Raw genomic sequence first — 24548 nt, 5'->3', positions numbered from 1 at the left:
GGCTCGTGGCCGTATTCACACATTCTGTTCACCCTGTTCTATGCTCAGTTCCTGGTTCAGGTAAGTCTTTGCCTCCTCCACGACTTCCCATCCATTCCTCCTAACGCCCAGAGCAGCCCCTTCCCTGTGGCCGGCTCCTTCTCACTCATCAGGGCTCCATACGGGCGTCACTTCCTTAAAGAAGCCTTCCCTGAGTCCCAGCCCCAGCCTGGAGCAGACCCCTGTTGTCTGGTCTCAGAGCCCCTTGCACGTCCCTTCATACCCCTCGGCATTTGTGATTATGTCCTCGGATGACTGTGTGAAGTAGGGACGAAGCTCGCCCAGGAGACCTTTGGCTTCATGAGAACTGAGGCCATGATTGTTCCATCACCGCACATAGTACATACATTTGTTCTGGACACCCCGCGTCGGCAGCAGTGGGGAGAAGGGAGTAGATAATGATCCAAGTGAGGATCAAAACCAGGACGGCCAGGATGGAGAGAAGGGGACAGATCGTGACATATGTTAGGGATGTGACGTTCACAGATCCCGTGAGATGGGAGGGTCAAGGGAAAAGGAGGCCTGGGGAATAATTTCTGGCTTAGGCTCCCCACCCCCAGGGAATATTCCAGTTATCTGTTGCTGCATAAAACACACTCTCAACTTATTGGCATTAAATGACCATTTCATGATGTACACAGATTCTGTGAATCAGGAATTCGGACAAGACCCAGCAGAGACGGTTTGTTTCTGCTCTAGGATATCTGGGCCCTCTGCTATGGAGATGAGCGGCTGAGGTGACTTGAAATGCTGGGGCCTGGAATCACCTGGAAGCTCCTTTACGCCTGTGTCTGGCACCCGAGCTGGTAACTCAAAGGCTCAACTGGGTCTTTCAATGGGAGCACCTCCGCGTGTCTGGGCTTCTCCCAGCATGACACTGGGCTACCATGGGAGTGTCCTAGAGGCACCATCTGGAGAACCAGCGTGCCAAGAGATCAAAGCAAAAGCCGGTCACAGAATTCACACAGCATGCCTTGTGCTAATAACTTCTCTTGGTTACAGAAGAGTCACTGAGGCCAGCCTTGATTCAAGGGAAAGGAAATTAGACACCTCTCTTGATGGGGGAGTAACAAGATCAGGTTGCAGGATGGGAGATACTGTTGCAGCTGCCTTTGGAAGGTGCTTTCCGCCCCAGTGGGTAACAGAGCTGTCTGTGGGGATGAGTAGTAGTGGGCGGAGCCCCTTGTAGGTCAAGGAGAGGATTATTGAACTTGGCCAGTTTTAGATATTTGTAGGCATTCCAGTTGTGTTGCTGGCTAGCTTAGAAATATAGGATGAAGTGGTGAGAAATGACCAAGAATGGTGCAGCGTCGTCCCTGGGAAGTGTCAGAATTTAAAATTCTTAAGCACAAGGCAATAGCACTGAACTTTAGTTCCCACGCTGAATATTCTTAAGGAGAGGTGAGTTCAGTTTTAGGAGAGGAGCCTCTCCGGTGAATACCTGTCCGCCCCCCCCCCGCCCCCTCCATAAGCATACAGGCACCCCCACCCCACCCTGGGCTCCTGGAGTACACACTTGCCCAGTTTGCATACCGTCTGTGCTTGTGAAGTTAGCAAAGACACGTGGCTAGTGTCCAGGAGAACTGAATAATTCTGATTCTACAACTTTGGAATCGAGATGATTCAGATAGAGGCTTTAGTGTCCTTTGTTTTTGTTTTTTGTTGAAAGCCAAATAATACTGTGAACAAGATGATGCAGGCGATGCTGAACCACTTGTAAGATCACTTCCAGGTGCCTCTGAAGCACAGGGCTGCGAGCAGCTGACAGGCTCGGCACCCACGTCGCTCCCTCCATGAGAGGCTGCCCCCAAAGACCTGTCTTCTCAATGGTGTTGGGTGGCTCTCTGTGCTTGAAAATATAAAGCTGCGTTTGTTTAAAAGTCTTCTCTATCTCAGAATTTTGTTGCTCAAAATTCCATTCGGGAGCGAAATGATCATTGGTTGACAGTGTTAAGGTGGAATGTTTAGTCATTAAGGTTTAAAGATATCAGAGCATGAGCATCAGGACATAGGAAGTTCTCGCTCTTGACATAAATTCAGACTGGATGTGGCCTCAACAAAACAAAGGCAGCTGGATCCCTGATGAAAGCGACTTTCAGATAAAAATACAGAATTAAGGGTGTTGATCTTTAGAGCATCCCTGAATTTTTAACTGGAATCAAAAGACAGATTAAGCGGGACTTCCCTGGTGGTACAGTGGTTAGGAATCCGCCTGCCAATGCCTGGGATACGGGTTTGAGCCCTGGTCCAGGATGATCCCACATGCCTTAGAGCAACTAAGCCCACGCACTACAACTACTGAGCCTGCGCTCTAAAGCCTGCGAGCCACAGCTACTGAAGGCTTTGCGCTTAGAGCCTGTGCTCCACAGCAAGAGAAGCCACTGCACTGAGAAACCCGCGCACCGCAATGAAGAGTAGCCCCCGCTCTCCACAACTAGAGAAAGCCCGCGCAAATGAACAAAGACCCAACGCAGCCAAAAATAAATAAATAAAATAATAAATATTTTTTAAAAAACATTAAGCTAGTCCATTAAAATATGGAAATCCTAGGAAATCCAGGAAACCTGCTGAGCAGCTATGTTTTCCATTTAATTAGATGCATTTTGAATTTTTGACCCACATCCCATGTGGAGATTCAAAACAGTATAAAATACCTAAAGTCCTGCCTTGCTCATACCCTGTGGTATATTGCTTCAGGGACAAGGTGTATTGTAGGGCGGGTTCCTCACTCACAGTTGTGATGGAGGCAGGAGAAAGGCTGGGAAACGCTGCTTTTAACACTGGATAGCAACCTCTCCTGCAAATTAGGGTCACCTGGGACCTTTGCTGAGCTCTCCCCAGTGTAATGCAAAAATCCCTGCTGGTTGAGCCCTGAGCATCAGGATAAAAGCCCCGCCTTGGGGATTCCAGTAGAGTCCAGAGCAACTCATCCCACAGTCAAGGTGCGCAGGAATCCATTGGGGATCTTGTTAAAATGCCTTCTGGTGCCAGGTCTGGGGCAATGGCCTGAAATTATGCATTCCTAACCGGATGTCAGGTGATGCAGTTGGTCCACACCTTGAGTAGCAAGTGTGAACAAGAGTGAAGTTGTGTGTTTTTTCTTTTTTTTCCACAAGCAAACAGCAGCATTTAGTCTTTTATTGTGCCTTCAATCTATCAGTTTTTAAGTTTCCTTCTTTCTTTTATTTGGTGGTGGGGGTGGGGAGCGACAGAGCTGAATGCTACAAACACCACATAGTCAAGCAGACAAACGCCATAAAATCTTGACTCCAGCCTCTTACCCACCCATACTTAGCGCCTTTCCCATTTTCTCAAAAGCTGTTCAAACTGTCACCACTCTCCGGAGGGTGCTTCATAAGTCAGGAAAGTCAAGGCTGTTCAAACCCTCGCTCATCCTTCTCTGCCCCTCACGTTGGAGCTGTCCTGCCTGCCCTATTCTCCCCTACCATCAGCCATCCCCTCTCTTCCTGTGTCCTTAACCCCCCTCTCCTGGCCCCTGAAGTCTCCCCCTCCTAATGAGCCCAACTCCCCTTTAGTTTCTTACCCACAAGAAACGTATTTCAATCAGGTCACCAGTGTAATTTTCTGATCACCAAATCCTTGGGCATCTATGTCCTTTCTTATTGGGCAGCTCGCTACCTGCTCCTCCCTGCATCCTCTCACTTCCGTAACCTCCTAACTTCTCCCTGAGCCTCGAAGTCTCTCATGGCTTCCTCCTCCTCCGCCCGCTACTTACACAACTTGCTCTGCTCTTGGCTCACTGTGCTGCCTCAACCCTCCCTTCCTATGTAATCCATTCATGCTCATGATTTCAACTAACATCTGAATGTGGAGGACCTTCAGATCTGTATCTCTGACCTGAACCTCAGCCTGGAATTGCAGCTTGGTTTCTACGGCTCCTGGATGGACGTTTCCACCCGGGGGTCCTATGGGGGCCTTCAGTTCACCAGATCTGAAAATGCATCATCCCCCCAACCAGATGGATGCCTCTTAAGTTCTCTAGCTCATCTGTGGCATCTCTGTGACCCAAACTAGGATCCCGGGGTCACTTTTTTCTCATTTTGATTTTTATTTTATTTTTTAAATTTATATTTATTTTCACTGAAGTATAGTTGATTTACAATGTTCCAGATGTACAGCAAAGTGATTCAGGTATATATGTGTATATATTATTTTTCAGATTCTTTTCCATTATATGTTATTACAAGATATCGAATATAGTTCCCTGTGCTATACTGTAGGTCCTTGTGGGTTACCTGCTTTTTATGTAGTATAGTATGTATCAATTAATCCCAAATTCCCAATTTATCCCTCCCCTGCCTTTCCCCTTTGGTAACTGTAAGTTTGTCTCTATGTCTGTGAGTCTATTTCTGTCTAGCAAATAAGTTCATTTGTATCATTTTCTCAGACTCCACATTTAAGTGATATCATATGCTACTTGTCTTTCTCCTGATTTCATTTTGATTTCTCATTCTTTCTTGCTCACATTGAGTCAGCTGTCCTATAGTTCTTGAATCTGTTTTCTCCCCATTTTCATCCCCTTAGCCCTCGGTCAGGCTCTCATCAACTCTCCCTTCCATGATTGCAGTTGTCTTCTGCCTCTAGACTTGTTCCTTTCAAATATATCCTCCTCACTGCTGCGACTGTGACCCAGGCAAACCATGGTCTGACCATAACAGTCCCCTCCTGAAGCTCCCGGTAGATCTCCCCTGCCCTCTGCATGCCGTACCAGGCTCCATCCATCCACAGGCTCTCAGCTCTTCTCCTCTCCTTCCTGGGAGCTGCCCTGTGGTGCCCCGACACTCAGCTCTTCACATGTGAATCCAGGCCAGGCTATTTTCTGCATTTGTGCTTTGGTTGCTGCTGTTGTTTTTACACCTGGAATGCCCTTCACCCCTCTCCTCTCCCTGTATAGGCATGATTTGGGGGTAGCTTTTAAGAATCCCCTCAAGAGGCAACTCATCCAAAAAGTGTTCACTGATGCCACCATAGCCTGGCCGGATTCACTGCTGCTACTTAGAATTCCTGTCCTGCCAAGGGCTTAGCTCTTCCCTTACATTTTCTTACACGTTATACATTGTCTTCACTCCTGTATGTGTTTAAGTATCTCTCCAACCTACCCTGAAGAAACAATGGGCTCCTCAAGGTAGGGAGTGTGTCTGATGGAGAGATGGTTTCCATTGAAATGGGTTCCAGTTCTACCTTATTTTGTTTTTTGCTTTTTTAAAATTGAAGTACAGTTGATTTACAGTGTTATGTTAATTTCTGCTGTACAGCAAAGGGACTCAGTTATACGTATATATATATACATTCTTTTTTGTATTCTTTCCCATCATGGTTTATCTCAAGAAATTGAATATAGTTCCTGGTGCTATACGGTAGGACCTTATTGTTTATCCATTCGATATGTAACAGTTTGCATCTGCTAACCCCTAGTTCTACCTTATTTTAAGTGAGTGGTTCTCACACTTGTGTGTGGGTGAGAATCACCTGGGGAGGCTTGTGAAAACACATTGCCGGGAGGTTCTGATATGACAGTTCCAGGGTGGTGCCTGAGAATTTTTAACAAGTTCTCAGGCGATGATCCTGCCGCTGGTCTAGAATCCTCACTCTGAGAACCGCTGCTACAAGACATGTCATGATTACAGCTGACCTGTATTTTCTCCATCTATGCATTCCAGAGACCATGCGTGTATGTCCACAGAGGTGGAGCCTAATCTAGGAAGACCAGAATCCAAGGCACGAGGTCGAGGAGCTTCGTTCACTTTCCCGGGCAGGGTTGATTTCATGAGTTGTTGAATCTCGCCTTCTGCTCTACCCCTTGTGCCTGTTGATGGTTCTGGGCCCAGGTTAGAATGGAAGGATCCAGCTCAGTGACCGATATGTATTTGCGAAGAGAAGCAGAGCCCCTCCTGGCAGCAGGGCTGGGAGTGGATAGGACACACTTTTCTTAATACCACCCCCTTCCCCCTCCAACTTGACTCCCTCCAGGTCACGTCCAACCAGAGCCCCCAGGAGAACCTGGCTCACTGCTTCTCTCATTCACCTCTGCTGCGTTCTGGCCGTCGTCAGCATTCTGGGCTAGTTCCCTTCTGTCACTACTTTTCTTCTTGGCTTATTCTTGTCTCCTTTTTGATCCACTTTTCCTATATTTTGAAATATTGAAAAGTGCATAGAAAACAAGTACATAGTTTAACAGATCACTATTAAGTGAGCACATCTGTAAGTAACCACCCAAGTCAAACATGGAAACATTGCCGGGGCCCCTGAAGCCCCACCCAAGTCCTTCCTACCCAACCCCTCTCTCCCTCCTCAGAGGTAACCTCCATCCTCATTTTTGTAGTAATAACTCCCTTGACTTCCTTTATGCTTTTACCACCTAAGTATATGTCCCTAAACACTGTAGTTTAGTTGTGCATGTTTTCAAACTTTGTGTATAAATGGAATCGGACATTTGGAATGATTTGGAATGGGATACAGTATGTATTTGTGTGTGTGTGTGGCTTTATTTGAAGATATTTGTAAGATTTACTCATTGTTGAATGTGGATGTGGTTTTTCTCAGGGCTGCATAGGTTTCCATCTTTTCCTGTATTCTCTTCTCTTGATTGATTCCCACCCACCATCCCACTGCCTTTAGAATAATGTTTTTTTTAAAATATTAAACATAATGACATAGTGACCATAAGAAAATCAAGCAGCTTACATATTTGATTTATATGTAAACCTATAGAGGGAAGGAATCGAATCGCAAACATTTTTTCCTCAAAGGTAATACATGCACATAAAGCTGATGATAAAAGGGTACAGGATGAAAATGAAGTCTCCCTCCCTGCCTCTTCTGTCTCTCAGCCAGGCAGTTTCTTTCTGGGAAAGAAATTTCCCAGACTGTTGGGTCACTGCTTCTCTCATTCACCTGAGCCGAGTTCTGGCTGTTGGCAGCATCCTGGGCTAATTCCCTTCTCTCACTGCTTTTCTTCTTGGCTTATTCTTGCCTCCTTTTTGATCTACTTTTCCTGTATTTCAAAATACTGAAAAGTGCAGAGAACACAAGTACATAGTAAAGCTACCAATTTTTCGTATGTCCTTCTGGAGATATACACACACTTACATGTGCAAGGAATACTTAACAAACGTGAGCCCTTATACACCCACAGATACACATGTACATGATCACATGTGTGCAAGTGTGTGTGCATGCATGCCTTCCTATTGTGCATTCATCCTGTGTGTCATGTGGCTGAAAGCATGGTAATTTGACAATCTTCTCTATCAGTACACATAAAGCTACTTCATTCTTTTTTGCAGACCACATAGGCTTTCATTGTGTGGGTGATTAGCCAGCTGCTCATGGTGGTATTTAGGTTGTTTCTAATCTTTCTGATTAACAGGGCTGCATTGAATAGCCCTGAGATATGTTATTTCTCCATCCACGAGTATATACACACTGAGCATGTGTGTCTGTGTTAAAGTTTGATAGATATGGCCAAATTGCTCTCCACCTACATGGGCCTGCTTATTTTGTCATTATAGGATAAAAATAAGTACCTCACTGAAGAATTGTACTTCTTTTCTGATGAACTTGTGTATCTTTTCACGTATTTAAGAGCCATTGAATTTCCCTTTGTACGAATGGCCTATTTGTCCTTTACCCATTTCTTTCTTGGGTTGTGTTTTTCTTTTTGATGCTAAGCTTTTGATCATTTAACTCTGCTGATTTGCTGTAGCTGGTACCAACCAAAGCAGCGTTTTGATTGCAGAGTTGTTTATAATCAAGAGTTCAGAATCAGCCATGAGAGGATGAGGGGCCAGGCGAAACTGATCTTCTTTTCCAGATGGTGATGATCAAAGGACAGGGCGACCCTGGGAACAGCCAGCCTAGCCATATTTACATGTTAAATACACACTCACCAGGGGGCTGTGAGCCACAGCTGGCTGATGGTAAATACAACATGCATTGATGATTTTATTAGACACAACCCTTGTTAGCTGATTTCTTTCTAGCTTTTAACCAAAGGGTCATATGGTAAAGGTGAATTTTTGGCTGGTTAATCTATTACTTCTTCTCATAGTCAATATTTCCAGTCTAGAAAATGGGGTAAGATTCTTTCTTTCTTTTTCTTTTTCTTTCTTTCTCTTTCCCTTTCTTTCTTTCTTTTTCTCCCTCTCTCTCTCCCTCTCTCTCTCTCTCCCACTCCCTCCCTCTCCCGCCACCCCCCACCTTCTTCCTTCCTTCCTTCCTCTCTCCCTCCCTTTCTTCCTTCACAGTGAAAGTGTCAAGTTCTAACCACTGGACAACCAGGGAGTGTCCAGATTCCTATTTTTTCTATAAATTAGCCTTGTGGTCCAAGCGTCCAGTAAGGTTGTCTATTTTAATTGGGTACCTAGTAAATGTTTAATAAAAATCGTAAATATTTCCAAGCACTATTTTGTTACCTTTCCTAAAGGCATGTGCTTTAGCACAGCATTTCTCAAACCATATTAATAGGTGTTCTGTGATTTTTAAAAATGTCTGTGGTCACATTAATTTTGAAAAGACTGAATTATATAAAATTAAATAAGCTTCTTTACTACAGGACTTCTCAGAGCCTTTACTATACCAGTAGGTCCACTGAATGTCCAAGAGAGGGATGTAGGATGCTGTGTTTTGCCAATGTATTTGACCACAGAACACTGTTTTCATTTTTTTTATGGTCTTTGATTGAAATACTCCTCAAGCAATTAGTATAAAACTCAGGAAAGTATCAGGAAAAGAAATCAATTTCTTTGCCTGCTGATTTGTCTGAATTAGGCCAAACAAGGAACCTTGTTAGAAATAGGGTTATTGATTACTTGACTGCAATCAGATTTCTGAAATTAACTACAAATGCTCCTGTGGTTAAGCTCAGTATATTGTAGATGAAGACACTAGATGCCTCTCCAGGCTCCCCAAGGTGTTATTCAAAGCGTAAAATTAAGAGAGCAAGGTCATTTCTGGTAGACTCTTCACTGCCCCTACTTGAGGTCAGATACCACCCTCCATCTGAGGCATCCAAATCAAACTGGGCTGGGGAAGGAGGGGCCGTGCTGAGACAGAGGAACCATTGGCTGGAGGACTTGATTATGAAGAAAATTAAAGAGCCTTATAGAAGGGGCACAAAGAACCCAGCTCATTAACAGGGCAGCTTATTCTTTCCTCTTGAGCATTTTTGAGATTGATTTTTATCCCTTCCCATTGGTCTCTTCTCTCTTCTCAAGGAATCTTATCTGTTTTTCTTCCCACCCTTCCTGAATTTTTGAACTGCAGTTTTCAGAGGTATTCTAGAACACTGGTGACCAGGGATGTGTCACAAGTCCTCTGGGAGCCAAATGAAACCGTTAAAAACTTGCAAATTACCATAAAATAGAATGGATTCGAGATTACCCTATAAAATATCTTTTTTTACCTACTTTCATTTAGATCTCTTTTTTCAGTCGAAAAGAAATATTCTGATTGCACACATTCTAACCGCCCTTAGGAGCTGTTGTATAGTTCTGTTTAAATTTTCCCTTTTGGACTTCCCTGGTGGTGCAGTGGTTAAGAATCCGCCTGCCAATGCAGGGGACATGGGTTTGATCCCTTGCCTGGGAAGATCCCACATGCCGTGGAGCAACTAAGCCTGTGCGCCACAACTACTGAGCCCATGGGCCACAACTACTGAATCCTGAGTGCCTAGAGCCCATGCTCCATAGCGAGAGAAGTCACTGCAGTGAGAAGCCCATGCACCACAATGAAGAGTAGCCCCCACTCACCACAACTAGAGAAAGCTCATGTGCAGCAACGAAGACCCAACGCAGCCAAAAAAAAAAAAAAAAAAAAATTCCCTTTTGATAATATTGCATAGAAGCTAGAAAGATGCTTAGAACAGTCCCATTTGTAATAACATGACAGCTATGGTTACCCAATGAATGGCAGTGCTAATGATGCAAGAGAAATGTTCAATAATGGGATAGTGGTTTTTAAAAAGTCATAAGGTTAACTATTTGCATTCTTCAGTAGTCCACAATTGTTCCTTTTGCAGTATTATCCGTACCTTCTTTGAAGTAAAAGTCTAGAAAATGAATCATTAAAAAATGAAATATACTTTTTTCTAAAGCATATTTAAATTTTTATAATTGTAGTCATAAAATTGATAATCTTATCATTCTTTACTTGTAAATGTTCTTTAATAGAATCCCATCTCCAAAAAGAGTGTCTCGCAAGCTGTAGATTCCCCTTCTTTGCCAGTTTGCAGAAGAGGGAGGAGCTCATCAAAACCTGGTTCATGGGAGTTCCCTTGTTGCCTAGTGGTTAGGGTTTGGTGCTTTCACTGAAGAGGCCTGGGTTCAATCCCTGGTACGGCAACCATCCAACATGCCATGCAGTGTGGCCAAAGTACAAAAAAATAAGTAAATAAAAATTTTAAAATAATGTGGGAAATTAAAATAAAAGAGAAAAAAAAAACACCTGGTTCACCCACTCGCATGTGGTGTCACACCAGGAAAGTCTATCCCACATGCGTATTCAAACACATAGTCAATGGGGAACCTTATGCCAAAAAGATGTTTCCTGAACTTTTCTTCCTAAGTTATAACATCCTTGTCTTGAGTTTTCACGGCAGTGACAGCTTATGCCTTCCTGTTAGGAGATGAAACACGGCCTGATATTAGGTAACAGTGGAAAGGTTGACCCTGTACTCTTAAGTGACCCCCCAAGTCTGCTCACTACCAAGGCAGTTCTGATGGTAGTTAGTGGCGTAAGTCACAAAAGACAGTCCAGTCAGTAGCATGAGGTGGATGGAGAGGTTGGACTTGGGGGTCACACTGCCAGACTTTGAATTCTGATTCTTCCTCTGAATCCTCTCTCTGCCTCCATTTCCTTAGCTATAAAATTGAGATATTAGCTACCTGGCATGATGCCTGGTACATCATAAGCGCTGAACCAGTGTTCCTTTTAGAGCCATACATCATGGGATGGTAGAAGTCAAGAGGAGGTGGGCAAAGACAACAGGTGGGTGGAAACTTCTTCCCTACAGCTGTAGCCTGACTGCCAGGCTAGGCATCTCTAGGTTGGAAGGTCCCTTTGGCTGAAATTTCCATTAGGTGCTGGGCTGCACCATTGAGATGGAAAAGAGTCAGGCCAGGGCTAAACTGTATCTCACTGTTTGTGAACTTTACCTTTCCTGTTCACTCAGAAGGTTGGCAAGCATGTCTGCAGAGCATCCTTCCAGGCTGAGAGAGGTTTTATGGGACACCTATCTTGTGAAAGTTGTTCCCTCCAGTGACAGAGAAGCTGTGAACTTTCTAAAGTTGCCTGGAATTTAGACCTGACAATTGAGTGGTAGATGTGACATTAAGTGCATGGAATGAACTTAGAAAGACAACAGATATTGGCCATCAGGATAGAGCTGTGCACAGCCCTAATCTATGATCAGGACTCAAAAGTGTTGAATTTGTCAATGATGCCCTTTTTCTTTGATTTATTCATTCACTAAATATTTAATGGTTTATACATTTTACAAACCAAGTAATGAGTTTGAAGAAATAACTTAAGTTAGCTGTGGCTTTGTGGTGCTCTGGGATTTCTGTTCGGGCCACGTTTAAATGAGGATTACTCTTTAGAATCAAATGTTCCGTGAATGGTGGGTCAAGTTACAACGTGGTCACTGGTTGGCTCAGGCTGCCCTAACAAAGTACCATGAACTGGGAGGCTTGAATGGCAGAAATGTCTTGTCTCACATTTCTGGAGGCTACAAGTCTGAGATCAAAGTGTTGTAGTGTTGATTCCTTATGAGGGCATGAGGGAGAATCTGTTCCAGGCCTCTCTTCCCTGGGCTTATAAGCGGCTGTCTTTTCCCTGTGACCCCACACTTGTCTTCTCTCTATGGTTTTCTCTGTGTCCCAGTTTTCTTTTCTTTTTTATTAATTAAAAAAAATTTTTTTTTGGTTGCATTGGGTCTTCATTGCTGCACGCAGGCTTTCTCTAGTTGTGGTGGCGGGGCTTCTCATTGTGGTGGCTTTTCTTGTTGTGGAGCACAGGCTTCATTAGTTGTGGCTCATGGGTTCTAGAGCTCAGTAGCTGTGGCACACAGGCTTAGTTGCTCCTCTGTATGTGGGATCTTCCCGGACCAGCGATCGAACCTGTGTCCCCTGCATTGGCAGGCGGATTCTTAACCACTGCGCCACCAGGGAAGTCCCCCAGTTTTCTTTTTTTTTTATAAGGACAATGGTCCCATTGGGTTAGGATCCACTCTAATGACCCCACTTTAACTTAACTGCATCTGCAGTGACTCTATTTCCAAATCGGGTCATATTCTGAGGTACAGGATGGGGCTTAGGGCTCCAATGTGTGAATCTGGGAAGGACATAGTTCAACTCATAGCAACATGTGAATTTTCTATTTCATGGACTTTTTTCTCTTTCTTTTTTAAAGATTGTATATGGCAAGTCAAAGCAAATGATCGAAATTTCCACGAACAACCTCATTTTATGAACACGAAGTTCTTTTGTATTAAGGAGAGCAAGTATGCGGTAAGTTGACTTTAACTTCCTAAGTTAACTTTATTAAAAGCCAGTTTTCCCCAATAGCCATCATGCTTACTAGCTTCCTGTGACACCTGCCTTCCAGGTAACCCCTGGCCTGGGGCTACTGATAATCACCGTTAGTTCTCTATAATGTCATTTTTTAAACTGAAGTGTAGTTGATTTACAATGTTGTGTTAATTTCTGCGGTATAGCAAAGTTTTTCATTATACATACATATACATTCCTTTTAAAATTATTTTCCATTATGGTTTATCACAGGATATTGACTATAGTCCTCTGTGCTATACAGTAGGACCTTGTTTATCCTTCCTTTGTATAACAGTTTCCATCACTAACCCCAAACTCCCACTCCATTCCCCTTGGCAACCACAAGTCTGTTCTCTGTGTCTCTGAGTCTGTTTCACAGGTAGGTTCGTTTGTGTTGTATTTTAGATTCCTAGAATGTCATTTTTATTCATCATATTAAGATTAACTACCTTAAGGGTGTATGGGGGTGGCTTGAAACCAAACAATATTGTGTAGATTGAAATCTTCCCTCTGTATGTACAAAGCTCTTTTAAAAATATCTTATAAAAGGATATAGAGTAATATCACAGAAACCTTATTTTTGACAGAAATAAGAATCTGAAAGGCATCTTAGGATATACAGTGGAGAAAAGAGAGCCTCTTCAATAAATGGTGCTGGGAAAACTGGACAGCTACATGTAAAAGAATGAAAATAGAACACTCCCTAATACCACACACAAAAATAAACTCAAAATGGAATAAAGACCTAAATGTAAGACTATAAAACTCCTAGAGGAAAACATAGGAAGAACACTCTGACATAAATCACAGCAAGATCTTTTTTGATCCACTTCCTAGAGTAATAGAAATAAAAACAAAAATAAACAAGTGGGACCTAATGAAACTTCAAAGCTTTTGTATAGCAATGGAAATTATAAACAAGATGAAAAGACAACCCTCAGAATGGGAGAAGATATTTGCAAATGAATCAACAGACAAAGGACTAATCTCCACAATATATAAACAGTTCATACAACTCAATATCAAAAAAACAGCCCAATCAAAAAACAGGCAGAAGACCTAAATAGGCATTTCTCCAAAGAAGACATACAGATGGCCAAGAGGCACACGAAAAGCTGTTCAACATCACTAATTATTAGAGAAATGCAAATCAAAACTTCAATGAGGTATCACCTCACACCATGCTGGAGAGGGTATGGAGAAAAGGGAACCCTCTTGCACTGTTGGTGGGAATGTAAATTGATACAGCCACTATGGAGGACCGTATGGAGGTTCCTTAAAAAACTAAAAATGGAATTACCATATGATGCAGCAATCCCACTACTGGGCATATACCCAGAGAAAACCATAATTCAAAAGGACACATGCACCCCAATGTTCACTGCAGCACTATTTACAATAGCCAGGTCATGGAAGGAACCTAAATGTCCATCAACAGAGGAATGGATAAAGAAGATGTGGTACATATATACAATGGAATATTACTCAGCCATAAAAAGGAACAAAATTGGAACATTTGTAGAGACATGGATAGATCTAGAGACTGTCATACAGAGTGAAGTAAGTCAGAAAGAGGAAAACAAATATTGTATATTAACACATATATGCAGAATGGAATCAAGAAAAATGGTACAGAACAATCAGTTTGCAAGGCAGAAACAGAGACACAGATGTAGAGAACAAACATGGACACCAAGGGGGGCAAGTGGAGGGGTGGGGGGTTGGGGTGGGTGAATTGGGAGATTGGGATTGCCATATATACATTACCAATAAGAAAAAAAAAATCAAATTGTACACTTTAACTATATGCAGTTGATTGTATGTCAATTACATCTCAATAAAAGTCCTTAAAAAAAAAAGGCACCTTAGTAACTTCTCTCCCCCTCCTCTGCTTGTGATGGATTTAGAGACTTTGAAGATATTTTCACCTCAAAAATGCTTATTACCATTGAAATACAAAGAACACCCATGAAGTCTGGGCTGAAATGTTGTCTATTAGATCCCTAGGACTGCTCCACAAATTACTACCAACTGGGTGGTTTAAGATGTGAAATTTATTCTCTTACAATTCAAGCGGCCAGAAGTCTAAAATCAAGGTGTCAGCAAGGTTGGTTCCTTCTGGAGGATCTGAGGGAGAGCCTGTTCCAAACTTCTCCTGTGGCCTCTGGCTCACAATCCTTGGTGTTCCTTGGCTTCTAGACGCATCACCCTACACTCTGCCTCTGTTTTCACACGGCCTCCCTGTGTGTTTCTGTGTCTTTGCCCAATTTTCCTCTACTCAGGCCAGCGGTCATTGAATTAGGGCCATCTTCATCCAGCATGACTTCAGTGTAACTTGATTACATCTGCAAACACCATGTTTCCAAATAAGATGACCGTCACAGGTATTGGGGTCAGAACTTGAGCGTATCTTTTGGGGCATTCAATTCAACCACACACGTCTGTTTCTTACACAACTTCCATCCCTCTTAAGTAAAAGAGCGTTCTTTTTCCAGCTTTGCCACCCATGTTGACGTCTCCCATTTTCCTCCCATCTTTGCCCCATTTCCAAAGAGTTTCTGAGTGGTCAAGGGACGCAACAGCAGGGTCCATTCGGTCACAGTTGGATTTGCCACAGAGACCTTTGAGGTGAAATGTGTGTGTATTGTTACTGTCTCCGACATAAGCCTCAAAGGGGTCATTTTGAAGCCTGGTTAGAAATAAAAGCTTAAAGGAAATCTCAGTATCTTTCTGACAGATTACGTCTCTGGATCCCTCTAGGCCACAGGGCTTAGTGATTTTGGCAGGTGTGTATACATTGTGATATTGTGATAAGTGTGTGGCATTGTTTAGAATGACTTTCTCATTTTTTCCAACAGAATAATGCAATCAAAACATACAAGTATAATGCGTTGACCTTTCTACCATTGAATTTGTTTGAGCAGTTTAAGAGAGCGGCCAATTTCTATTTCCTGGTCCTTCTTATCTTACAGGTAATACCCTTTGATATCTTAAATCTGTTTTGAATTACGGTGACTCTAATGTTCAAGTTGCTACTCTTTAAATTGCATTTAAAATGTGAATAATCTTGAAAGATTTGTATATGGACATCTGGGTTCTGCACGTAGGGGAATGTGCCTTGCAGACACAATCAGCTCAACAGTGTTACATGAACAGGGAGCGGGAGCAAATGCGAATGTTATTTTAATTCTGTATTTTAAAAAATTCAACTTCATACTGATATCAGTATTAAAGCTGGTTTCCCTGAAGTGAGAAAAGGTAAAATCTTCACTTTGTAAAATGATTGTACCTTAAAATTAAATCTACTTTTTCATGCTTGGCCTTTATTTTTTATTTAGATGCCAAAATAGTGTTGATTTTTATTAGTATTTTGGTCATAATTCTCAAATTATTTTTGCGAACTGGTTTTACACTGGAAAGGCCTATTTTTTTTTTCCCTTAATCGTGGCAAGGAATTCGCTTATCTGGAGAGCAAAGGGCTACCTTCCCTTCACTTCCTTATAGAGGGAAAAGGGGAGCTCCACATCTTGACAATAACATGGGAAAGGAGCTTTCTCTCTTCTAACCGTGCCCCGATGATCTTTTCTGAAGATGCAGTGATCCATATTAGGGAACTAGTGATAGCCTTAGACAGCCCTTTCCTTGCACTGTTACTTCACTTCATTCTTGTGCTTGGTAAGTACTATCTTAACCTCCAATTTGCAGAGGAGAACTGAAGCCTGCCGAGGTACAGGAACGTGCTCCAAGTCCCATAACCCTAGGTGGTGAGGTCGGGTAGGACTTGGATCCAGGAGTTTGACTCCAAAGCTTGTCATTTTTAACCACTATATAATATGGCCCAATGATCAACAGGATGGTTGCAAGAGATCTTTACTAGACTTGCCTCCCAATCTTTTTTTTTTTTTTTAATTTAATTTAGTTTATTTATTTATTGGCTGCATTGGGTCTTCGTTGCTGCACACAGGTTTCCTCTAGTTGTGGCGAGTGGGTGCTATCTTCTTTGTAGTGCATGGACTTCTCAGTGTGGTGGCTTCTCTTGTTGCCGAGCACAGGCTCTAGGTGTGCGGGCTTCAGTAGTTGCAGCATGTGGGCTCAGTAGTTGTGGCTCAGGGGCTCTAGAGCACAGGCTCAGGAGTTGTGGCATGGACTTGGTTGCTCCTTGGCGTATGGGATCTTCCCGGACCAGGGCTCAAACCCATGTCCCCTGCATCGACAGGTGGATTCTTAACCACTGCACCACCAAGGAAGTCCAGCTTCCCAATCTTGTATTCCAACTTGATGGCCCTCTTGATGGATGTGAGGCTTCCTGCAAGGCCGCCCTCTTTCTTGGTTAGACTGATAGCAATGACCATGAAGGAAGCACTTTTTCTAATGGTCCCAAAGATGCCCCACCCAAACCAGAGCCAGCCACTACCTACTGTCTTTTTTGTCTCCATCATGGGCCCCTCAGAGACCACTGGCTAAGCAACCAGCAATGTAGATCCTGCTGTATACATTCCCTAAAAGTTAAAAGACTACTTCTCCCCAGGACCCTACAGTGTCTGCCCCTTGTTAATTATGACTTTCACAAAAGGTTTAGAGCAGTTCTCTTTTAGGTATCGTGTTACAGACCTTGGTGTGCTATGAAAGCCACAATGAGACAATTTCAGGAGCCACTATCCTCTGGTCTCTGTCCCAGGCCAGAAGCTAGAGAGCGAGGCATGAGAAAGGATACTTCGGCACGTTTTCATGACTGCCATGCAGGATGCAGACCTGGATGATGATGGAGATTAGACTTAGAATCAGCAAGCTTTGGGACTTCCCTGGTGGCGCAGTGGTTAAGAATCCGCCTGCCAATGCAGGGGACCCAGGTTCGATCCCTGGTTCCCACGGGAAGATCCCACATGCCGCGAAGCAACTAAGCCCATGCGCCACAACTACTGAACCTATATTCTAGAGCCCACGAGCCACCACTACTGAGCCCATGCACTGCAACTACTGAAGCCCACATGCCTAGAGTCTGTGCTTCGCAACAAGAGAAGCGGCTGCAGTGAGAAGCCCACGCACCACAATGAAGAGTAGCCCCCACTTGCTGCAACTAGAGAAAGCCCGTGAGCAGCAGTGAAGACCCAATGCAGCCAAAAAAAAAAAAAAAAAAACAGTAGTGGGGATGAGGGGGAGATAGAAAGAAATCAAATAAATGCAGTGTTTGGGAAAAAAAAAAAAAAGAATCAGCAAGCTTAGAATTAGCAGTTATCTGTAAGGTTACCTGTGCCTTCCTGGGCTTACATATATGCCTTTTTAAAATCTCTTTCAGTCAATTCCTCAAATCACGACCCTGGCATGGTACACCACCCTGGTGCCCTTGCTTGTGGTGCTGGGCATCACGGCCATCAAAGACCTTGTGGACGATGTGGTAAGGATTTCTTGCACAGCTTCCTCCTCACTGCTGCAAGCATGTTTTCGAGTGGCATTAATACATGCCATTTTGAGATGATTAAAATAACCTTTCCCCATCCCTCCTCTCAAGGCTCGCCATAAAATGGATAATGAAATCAACAATAGGACGTGTGAAGTCATTAAGGATGGCAGGTACTGTGCCTTTCTGAATGTGTGACTTTCTTCCAAGGATATAAGATACAATCCTAGAAACATCCTTAGAGATAGCTATTTGAACTTGGAGGACTATCAGCGCATGAACCTTTTCGTTGTAAAGGCCTCTCTTCACTTCCTAAGACGAGGCTATACCCAAATGGGAGTCCAGGCGGTTGTCTGATGGGGCTCTGCGTCCTCAGCACTCTTGGTGTTCACAGCCCTTCAGCCTGGACTGTGCTGCTCCCATCTCTGCTCCCCCCAAATGTATGCTGCCCAGGGCTTTGCCCAAGTGTCCTGACCCCCTCCCCGACTCCCCAGCAGCAGTGATTTCTTCCTTCGTGGTGCTTTTAGAGCATTTTGTTCTCGTCTTTCTTATCATGATCTGAATGTTTTAGGATTATTTGTGTAGAAGTCTCATCTTCTGTCCCGGAACTATAAGTTTCTCGGGGAGACTGTCCTGGTGGTATTTGTTTTCGTGTCCTCCAGAGCATCCAGCACGCAGAAGGTGCTTGGTGTGTGTTAAAGTAACATAGCCAGTGGTGACCAATGTGCCAACTCAGGGACCAGTGGTGAGTTGTTTTTTAGCAAGATCTTCGAGGCAGAACTACAAGTGCTGAAAATAGGGACGAAGGCCCAATTCAGAGACTTTTTGTGTCAACGTGGAAGAAAATAACCTGATTTATAGCATACACACTTCAACAGTGTCTACTTTGAATACAGAGTATTTCAATCTATAAATATGTTTAGATGCTTTTTTCCCCTTTCTAAATAAATGGATTCTGTTCCAAAGGTTACCTTTCAAGTCGCTTAGATTCTCTGTTACAGATGGTGGCGAGGTTCATAGCTAGGCCACGCAACCCAGGTTAGCCCCCAGCCTGGCTGACTACACTGGTAAAGAGTAGCTTTAAGTAGCCTTGAACTGGGGTTAGGCGTGCATACTTGGCAGAGCTGTGGCCCTGGTGGCCCATTTGTGGGGACTTGGGCATCCATAGGGCAGAGTGACCGGGGCCTCTCAAGAGAAAACTGGACATCACAGTGGAAGAGTCCAACAGAATTGCCTCTAATACCCCCGAAGAGCTATGGCAAGAAGGTGCTTAACTTATTCACTTATAACTTGAGACTCACACACAAACTGCAAATTTATTTTAGAAATATTGAAATGTAAACTAACTACCATTCCTTTTAGTGGAAGATAAGCCAGGCTGAAAAATATGGAGATTTAAAATCATGTAATTAATTCTTATAAAATCGGGGAAACTGGGGTATAAGCATATACTTAAAATATATTTTAAATCTCCAGGTCTCTTTTATCTATAAATTAATGGGAGGACTAACATAGTAATTGGATTTCTGCCTCCAAAAAAATTACGATTATTAGTTGTGGTAGGTTCATAATATTCATTAGGGATATCTTTCTATATGTGAAAACCTTTAAAAGAGACAACAGGCAGACCTTATTTTATTGCATTTCACTTTTTTGAGCTTCACAAATACTGCATGTTTTAATACGTTGAAGGTTTGTGGCCACCCTGCATCAAGCAAGGTGCCATATTTCCAATAGCATGTGCTCATTTCGTGTCTGTCACATTTTGGTAATTCTTGAAATATTTCAGACTTTATCATTATTTTTTTTTTTGTTATGGTGATCTGTGATCAGTGATCGACCTTTAATGTGACTATTGCAAAAAGATTACAACTCACTGAAGGCTCAGATGACAGCGTTTTTTAGCAATAGAGTATTTTTAAAGTAAGGTATGTACATATTTTAAAGATATAATGCTATTGCACACACAGACTACAGTATAGTGTTAACATAACATTTTTATGCACTGGGAAACCAAAAATTTCATATTACTTGCTTTATTGCAATGTTTGCTTTATTGTGTTGGTCTGGAACTGAACCTGCAATATCTCTCAGGTCTGCCTATACCATATTTTAAAACTTTAAAAAATGTTGATTTGTTAGACATTTAAATGGGTGTTTCCAGTAAGAATGTAATACTGTAGGAAGCAATCTTTTTATTTTATCAATATCCTTAGGAGATTTATTAGGAAAGTGATACACACTCCTCAAAAAGATAACTTTATTTACTTTTTATACATCTTTATTGGAATATAATTGCTTTACAATGTTGTGCCAGTTTCTGCTCTACAACAAAGTGAATCAGCCTCATGTATACACATATCCCTATATCCCCTCCCTGGTAAGCTTCCCTCCCACCCTCCCTATCCCACCCGTCTCGGAGGTCACAAAGCACCGAGCTGATTGCCCCTGCTCTGCAGCAGCTTCCCACTAGCTATCTGTTTTACATTTGGTAGTGTATATATGTCAGTGCCACTCTCTATGTCCCAGCGTCCCTGCCCCCACCCCACGTCTTCAAGTGCATTCTCTATGTCTTTGTCTTTATTCCTGCCCTGCCACTAGGTTCATCAGCACCATAAAAAGGTAACTTTAAATGATAGAGAGGAGGCCAGCACTAAATCTCCATGACAATTCCAAGTGTGGGAGCCATAATGATGCCTCCCTGTCCTGGGACCAGCAGGTGATGGGTGACTGAGAGGAAAGGAAGGAGAAGGGCTGGGAGCACAGGACATGAGCAAAAACAAAGGGGTGGCATGTGTCTCCTTCCCATACACTTAAGGAGGCCCCACTGACCCTCGATGACACAATGTAGAATGGAAAGGACACATCCAAGTCAGCACCACCACTGTTACTTCCTCCAGAGAAGACGGTCCTCGTGACCGCTAAATCATCAGAGGGCTGAACGTCTGGCTGCCCTGTTCCCTGTGATGTACATGTTTTCCCAGAATCTTGGGATTCCAGACAGAATAATTCCAAATCCCTTGCCAGTAACTTTAAAAAAGCCACTAAACTATCATTCTTTTTAACATTCAGATTCAAAATTGCCAAGTGGAAAGATGTTAAAGTCGGAGATGTCATTCGTCTGAAAAAAAATGATTTCATCCCAGTAAGTGGACAAGCTCTGCTATCTCATTCTTTGTCCTTCCATCTGACCTGGTGCTCGGTTTTGCCTTGGGGGTGGGAGTCTCTGTGCTATGGGTGCGTTTTGTTTCAAACAGGCTGACATCCTGCTGCTGTCCAGCTCTGAACCTAACAGCCTCTGCTACGTGGAAACAGCTGAACTGGATGGGTAAGTGGGTCTTAGGTGGGCCTGTTGGAAAGCTGACCTTGGAAGGCACGTTCGTTACATTGAAAGCTGTGCACTTGGACAAGAAGCCCTGAGGGTCTGGACTTGCCTCTACCCGCTGCTGGCTGTCCAGCAGCCTCTCTTTGTAGGAGACCAGCCTTTTTTGTGTCTTTGTCTTATTCCCTGGTTCATCCTAGTAGGACCAGCAATAAGGGAACAATGGTCTTACTCCCTGGTAGTCCAATCTCTGTCTCATTCCATTGCCATATTTGAAACTGCCAAACCCCGCCTTTCAGGGAAGGTAAAAGGATGGATTATGGAATGTATGCCTGAGCCCTTTGTAAACTGCTGAGCAGTACCCAAACACACACTCTTAGTATCTATTTTGGAAAAAAAAAAAAAGAAGAGATTTTTAAATTCTTTGTCAGTGGACAATTTAAAATTCTTCCTTTGTTGGTTTTGGTTATTATGCTACCACTTGAAAGGATAAAAGTTCTGTTTTTGCCCATTTTGACCTGTTTCCAAGACATTTATGGAGTGCCTACTAGATTGCATTAGTTTTATGTGGTAGCTCATTAAATCTTTTCAACAACCCTATAAGACAAGTACTGATATTATTACCTTGAAGTTACCCATGAGGAAACTGGAGCACTGGGAGCTGAGGTCACCTGCCTGAGGTAACATGGAGGGTGGCAGAGTTGGGGAGCTGCTCCCCTGTACTTGCTCCCAGGGGCAGTGCCTGTGTTTCCCACTTGGCGTAAACCCCTTTCCTCACACCCTAAATGCGCGTAAGCCTCTTTACGGAGAGCTGAGATCACCTGAGTAAAAACAAGGGCTTTCTTTGCTCTATAAATCAGCTGCTTACTTGTTCAACCTTAACTGTAAAACAGCTCTTATTCACATGAGTGAGAGATTCTAAAGTTTTACAAAGATATAAAATCCTAGCATGCCCTGTCGGAGCAAACAGAATGGAAAGTCGAGAACCGCTGGTCTACCTCTTAGGACGTGGAAATCCCCTGTCGGTATTTGTGCAACTTGAAAGAAGTCTTTCATGGTAGGAAGACAGGCTTGCTCTGTAGAGCACGTGTGCCCAGCCTGGCCCTGTGTGTCCTCTTGCGTGTGCCTTGCCTTCCCCGGGGGAGTGGGGCGGAGACAACATGCCAAGGATTTGGGGGTAAGGATACTACCTCCTTTCTTAGAATTATCTTTCAAAGATGTAGGATCCAGTTATTCACTCTAGCAAATATTAAGTTGACAGAGTCTTGACCTTTTCTGTAACAAATATGTTTGGTAGGATTATCCTAGTGCGATTCAATATTAGAAGCTAAGTTTTTAAATAGCAGTTTGATAGGCCAGGCTGGTGGTAAGAATTAAGTCAGTAAGAAGAGGGAAAGGAAGCTTCTCAGTGCCTCTGTCCTACCCAGATTGCCTCACAGTAACAAACAGCAAAGGGGACCAGCATTTCCCGGGTCGGGAGTTTTTCTCTAGTTTAGAGGATAGCTTCAGCCAAACCTGAATTTCCAAGGTGAACAGAGTTTGAAAATAGAAAAAACTAATTATTTAGCTTTCCCTTCCAGGGGTGCCTAATGTTACTTTGTACAATAGTCTTTAACTTCCTTTTTGAACTCTAAAATGTGTCCATTTAATGCTTTCTTTTCTCTCCCTTTAGGGAAACCAATTTAAAGTTCAAAATGGCACTTGAAATCACGCACCAGTATCTCCAAAAAGAAAACTCATTGGCAACATTTGATGGTTTGTGCAAACATGTCTTACTTTGTTTTCAATTTTCATTGCTTGATTCAGTCCATATTAATTGAAACCTGAAAATCTTTCATTTGTGAGTACTTACGTGGATCATATCTCTTTTAAAAGGTTCTGTTGAATGTGAGGAACCGAATAACCGACTAGATAAGTTTACAGGAACACTACTTTGGAAAAATACAAGTTTTCCTTTGGATGCTGATAAAATTTTGTTACGCGGCTGTGTAATCAGGAACACTGATTTCTGCCATGGATTGGTCATTTTTGCAGGTACTTTCCAAGTCTCTTGGGAAACTGATCTGTAGGCTCATTAAAAATTTAAAGCAGGAAATTGATTTTCTGTCCTTTCTCTGTTGAAACCAAGGAAAAGAGTCATTTTATTGACATGCTAGTGAATTGATTTTCCTAATTGTTGATCACACTGAATTTTCCATTTTTAGGTGCTGACACTAAAATAATGAAGAATAGTGGGAAAACCAGATTTAAAAGAACTAAAATTGATTACTTGATGAACTACATGGTTTATACGGTATTTGCTTTCTGTTTTGGTAGATTGCTGTCTTTTGCTCTAGTTTTGTTGATGCAAAGAAATCTTACCTCTGTAAGCCAAGTAGAAAAATTCACAAGGTCCTCCAAGGTTAGGTGCTGGGGGAGAGGAGATTCCCTCCCCTTTTCTCAGAAATGCTACATTTCTAATTGGAAAATCCCCCTGGGGATGTAAATTTCAGATGTCGGGTACCCTAAGTTGATGAGTGGAGTGATCAGTCGGGAAACCAGGGAGCCTTAGATAAGTTAGTGGGACTGGGCCCCTGAAGTCAATATAGGGTTGATTTTACTGCTGTTAGTTTCCCATAGGGATAGTTCTCTTAAAAGCAAACCTCCCCCCCCCCCCCCCCGCCAACATATACTATATAAGTCCAAATATAAGGCAAGTTTAGGTATAAGGTCTGTCAAGGGTCCCCAAGAACACCCCCAGTTTTGATGATTCACTAGGAGAACTCATAGACTTCAATGTATAGTTGTCCTCATAGTAAGAATTTATTATGATAATTCTTGCTTATTACAAAGTAAGATCAGCAAAGGGAGAAGGCTTACGGAGCAAAGTTCAGAGGAAACCAGGCACGCGCTTCCAAGTGTCCTCTCCCAGTGGGGTCACACACACCAGACACACTTAATCCCCCCGGCGACAATCTGTGAATTGTCAGCCCATGTGAAATGTTGGCTATACCAGGGAAGCTCATTGGAGACTCAGTGCCTGGGTTGTATTGGGGTCTGGTCATGTAGGCATTGTCTGCCTGGCATGTACCAAAACTTCGGACTCCCTAAAGGAAGGTGGGTATTCAGCATAAAACATATTGTTTTACACAAACAGTTAGGCACAATGCGCCATTCTTATCAGAGAATAAGAAATCAGGAATCAGGAAACCCTTCCAAAATCTAAGTTCCCAGATGCCAG

General features: G+C 43.0%; 1 protein-coding gene across 3 annotated transcripts in view; it reads left to right on the top strand.

Annotated features, from left to right (window-relative positions):
* Positions 1 to 24548, top strand: part of ATP8B1 (ATPase phospholipid transporting 8B1) — a 117913-nt gene that overhangs the window by 58993 nt on the left and 34372 nt on the right. For all 3 annotated transcript variants that reach the window (XR_009047963.1, XM_057698676.1, XM_057698677.1), the window contains 9 exons: positions 12469 to 12566; positions 15467 to 15580; positions 17905 to 18003; positions 18118 to 18179; positions 21079 to 21151; positions 21264 to 21334; positions 23001 to 23083; positions 23204 to 23362; positions 23533 to 23621. Coding sequence is in view for 2 of the 3 variants with exons in the window: in XM_057698676.1 (XP_057554659.1) it covers positions 12469 to 12566; positions 15467 to 15580; positions 17905 to 18003; positions 18118 to 18179; positions 21079 to 21151; positions 21264 to 21334; positions 23001 to 23083; positions 23204 to 23362; positions 23533 to 23621 (848 nt within the window). In the remaining variant the exon portion in view is untranslated. The remainder of the gene's footprint in view (positions 1 to 12468; positions 12567 to 15466; positions 15581 to 17904; positions 18004 to 18117; positions 18180 to 21078; positions 21152 to 21263; positions 21335 to 23000; positions 23084 to 23203; positions 23363 to 23532; positions 23622 to 24548) is intronic.

This window comes from Hippopotamus amphibius, chromosome 11 (assembly GCF_030028045.1).
Source record: "Hippopotamus amphibius kiboko isolate mHipAmp2 chromosome 11, mHipAmp2.hap2, whole genome shotgun sequence".
Lineage (NCBI taxonomy): Eukaryota > Metazoa > Chordata > Mammalia > Artiodactyla > Hippopotamidae > Hippopotamus > Hippopotamus amphibius.
The sequence above is the reverse complement of the archived record's forward strand: the minus strand, read 5'-3'. Positions and strand labels throughout refer to the sequence as shown.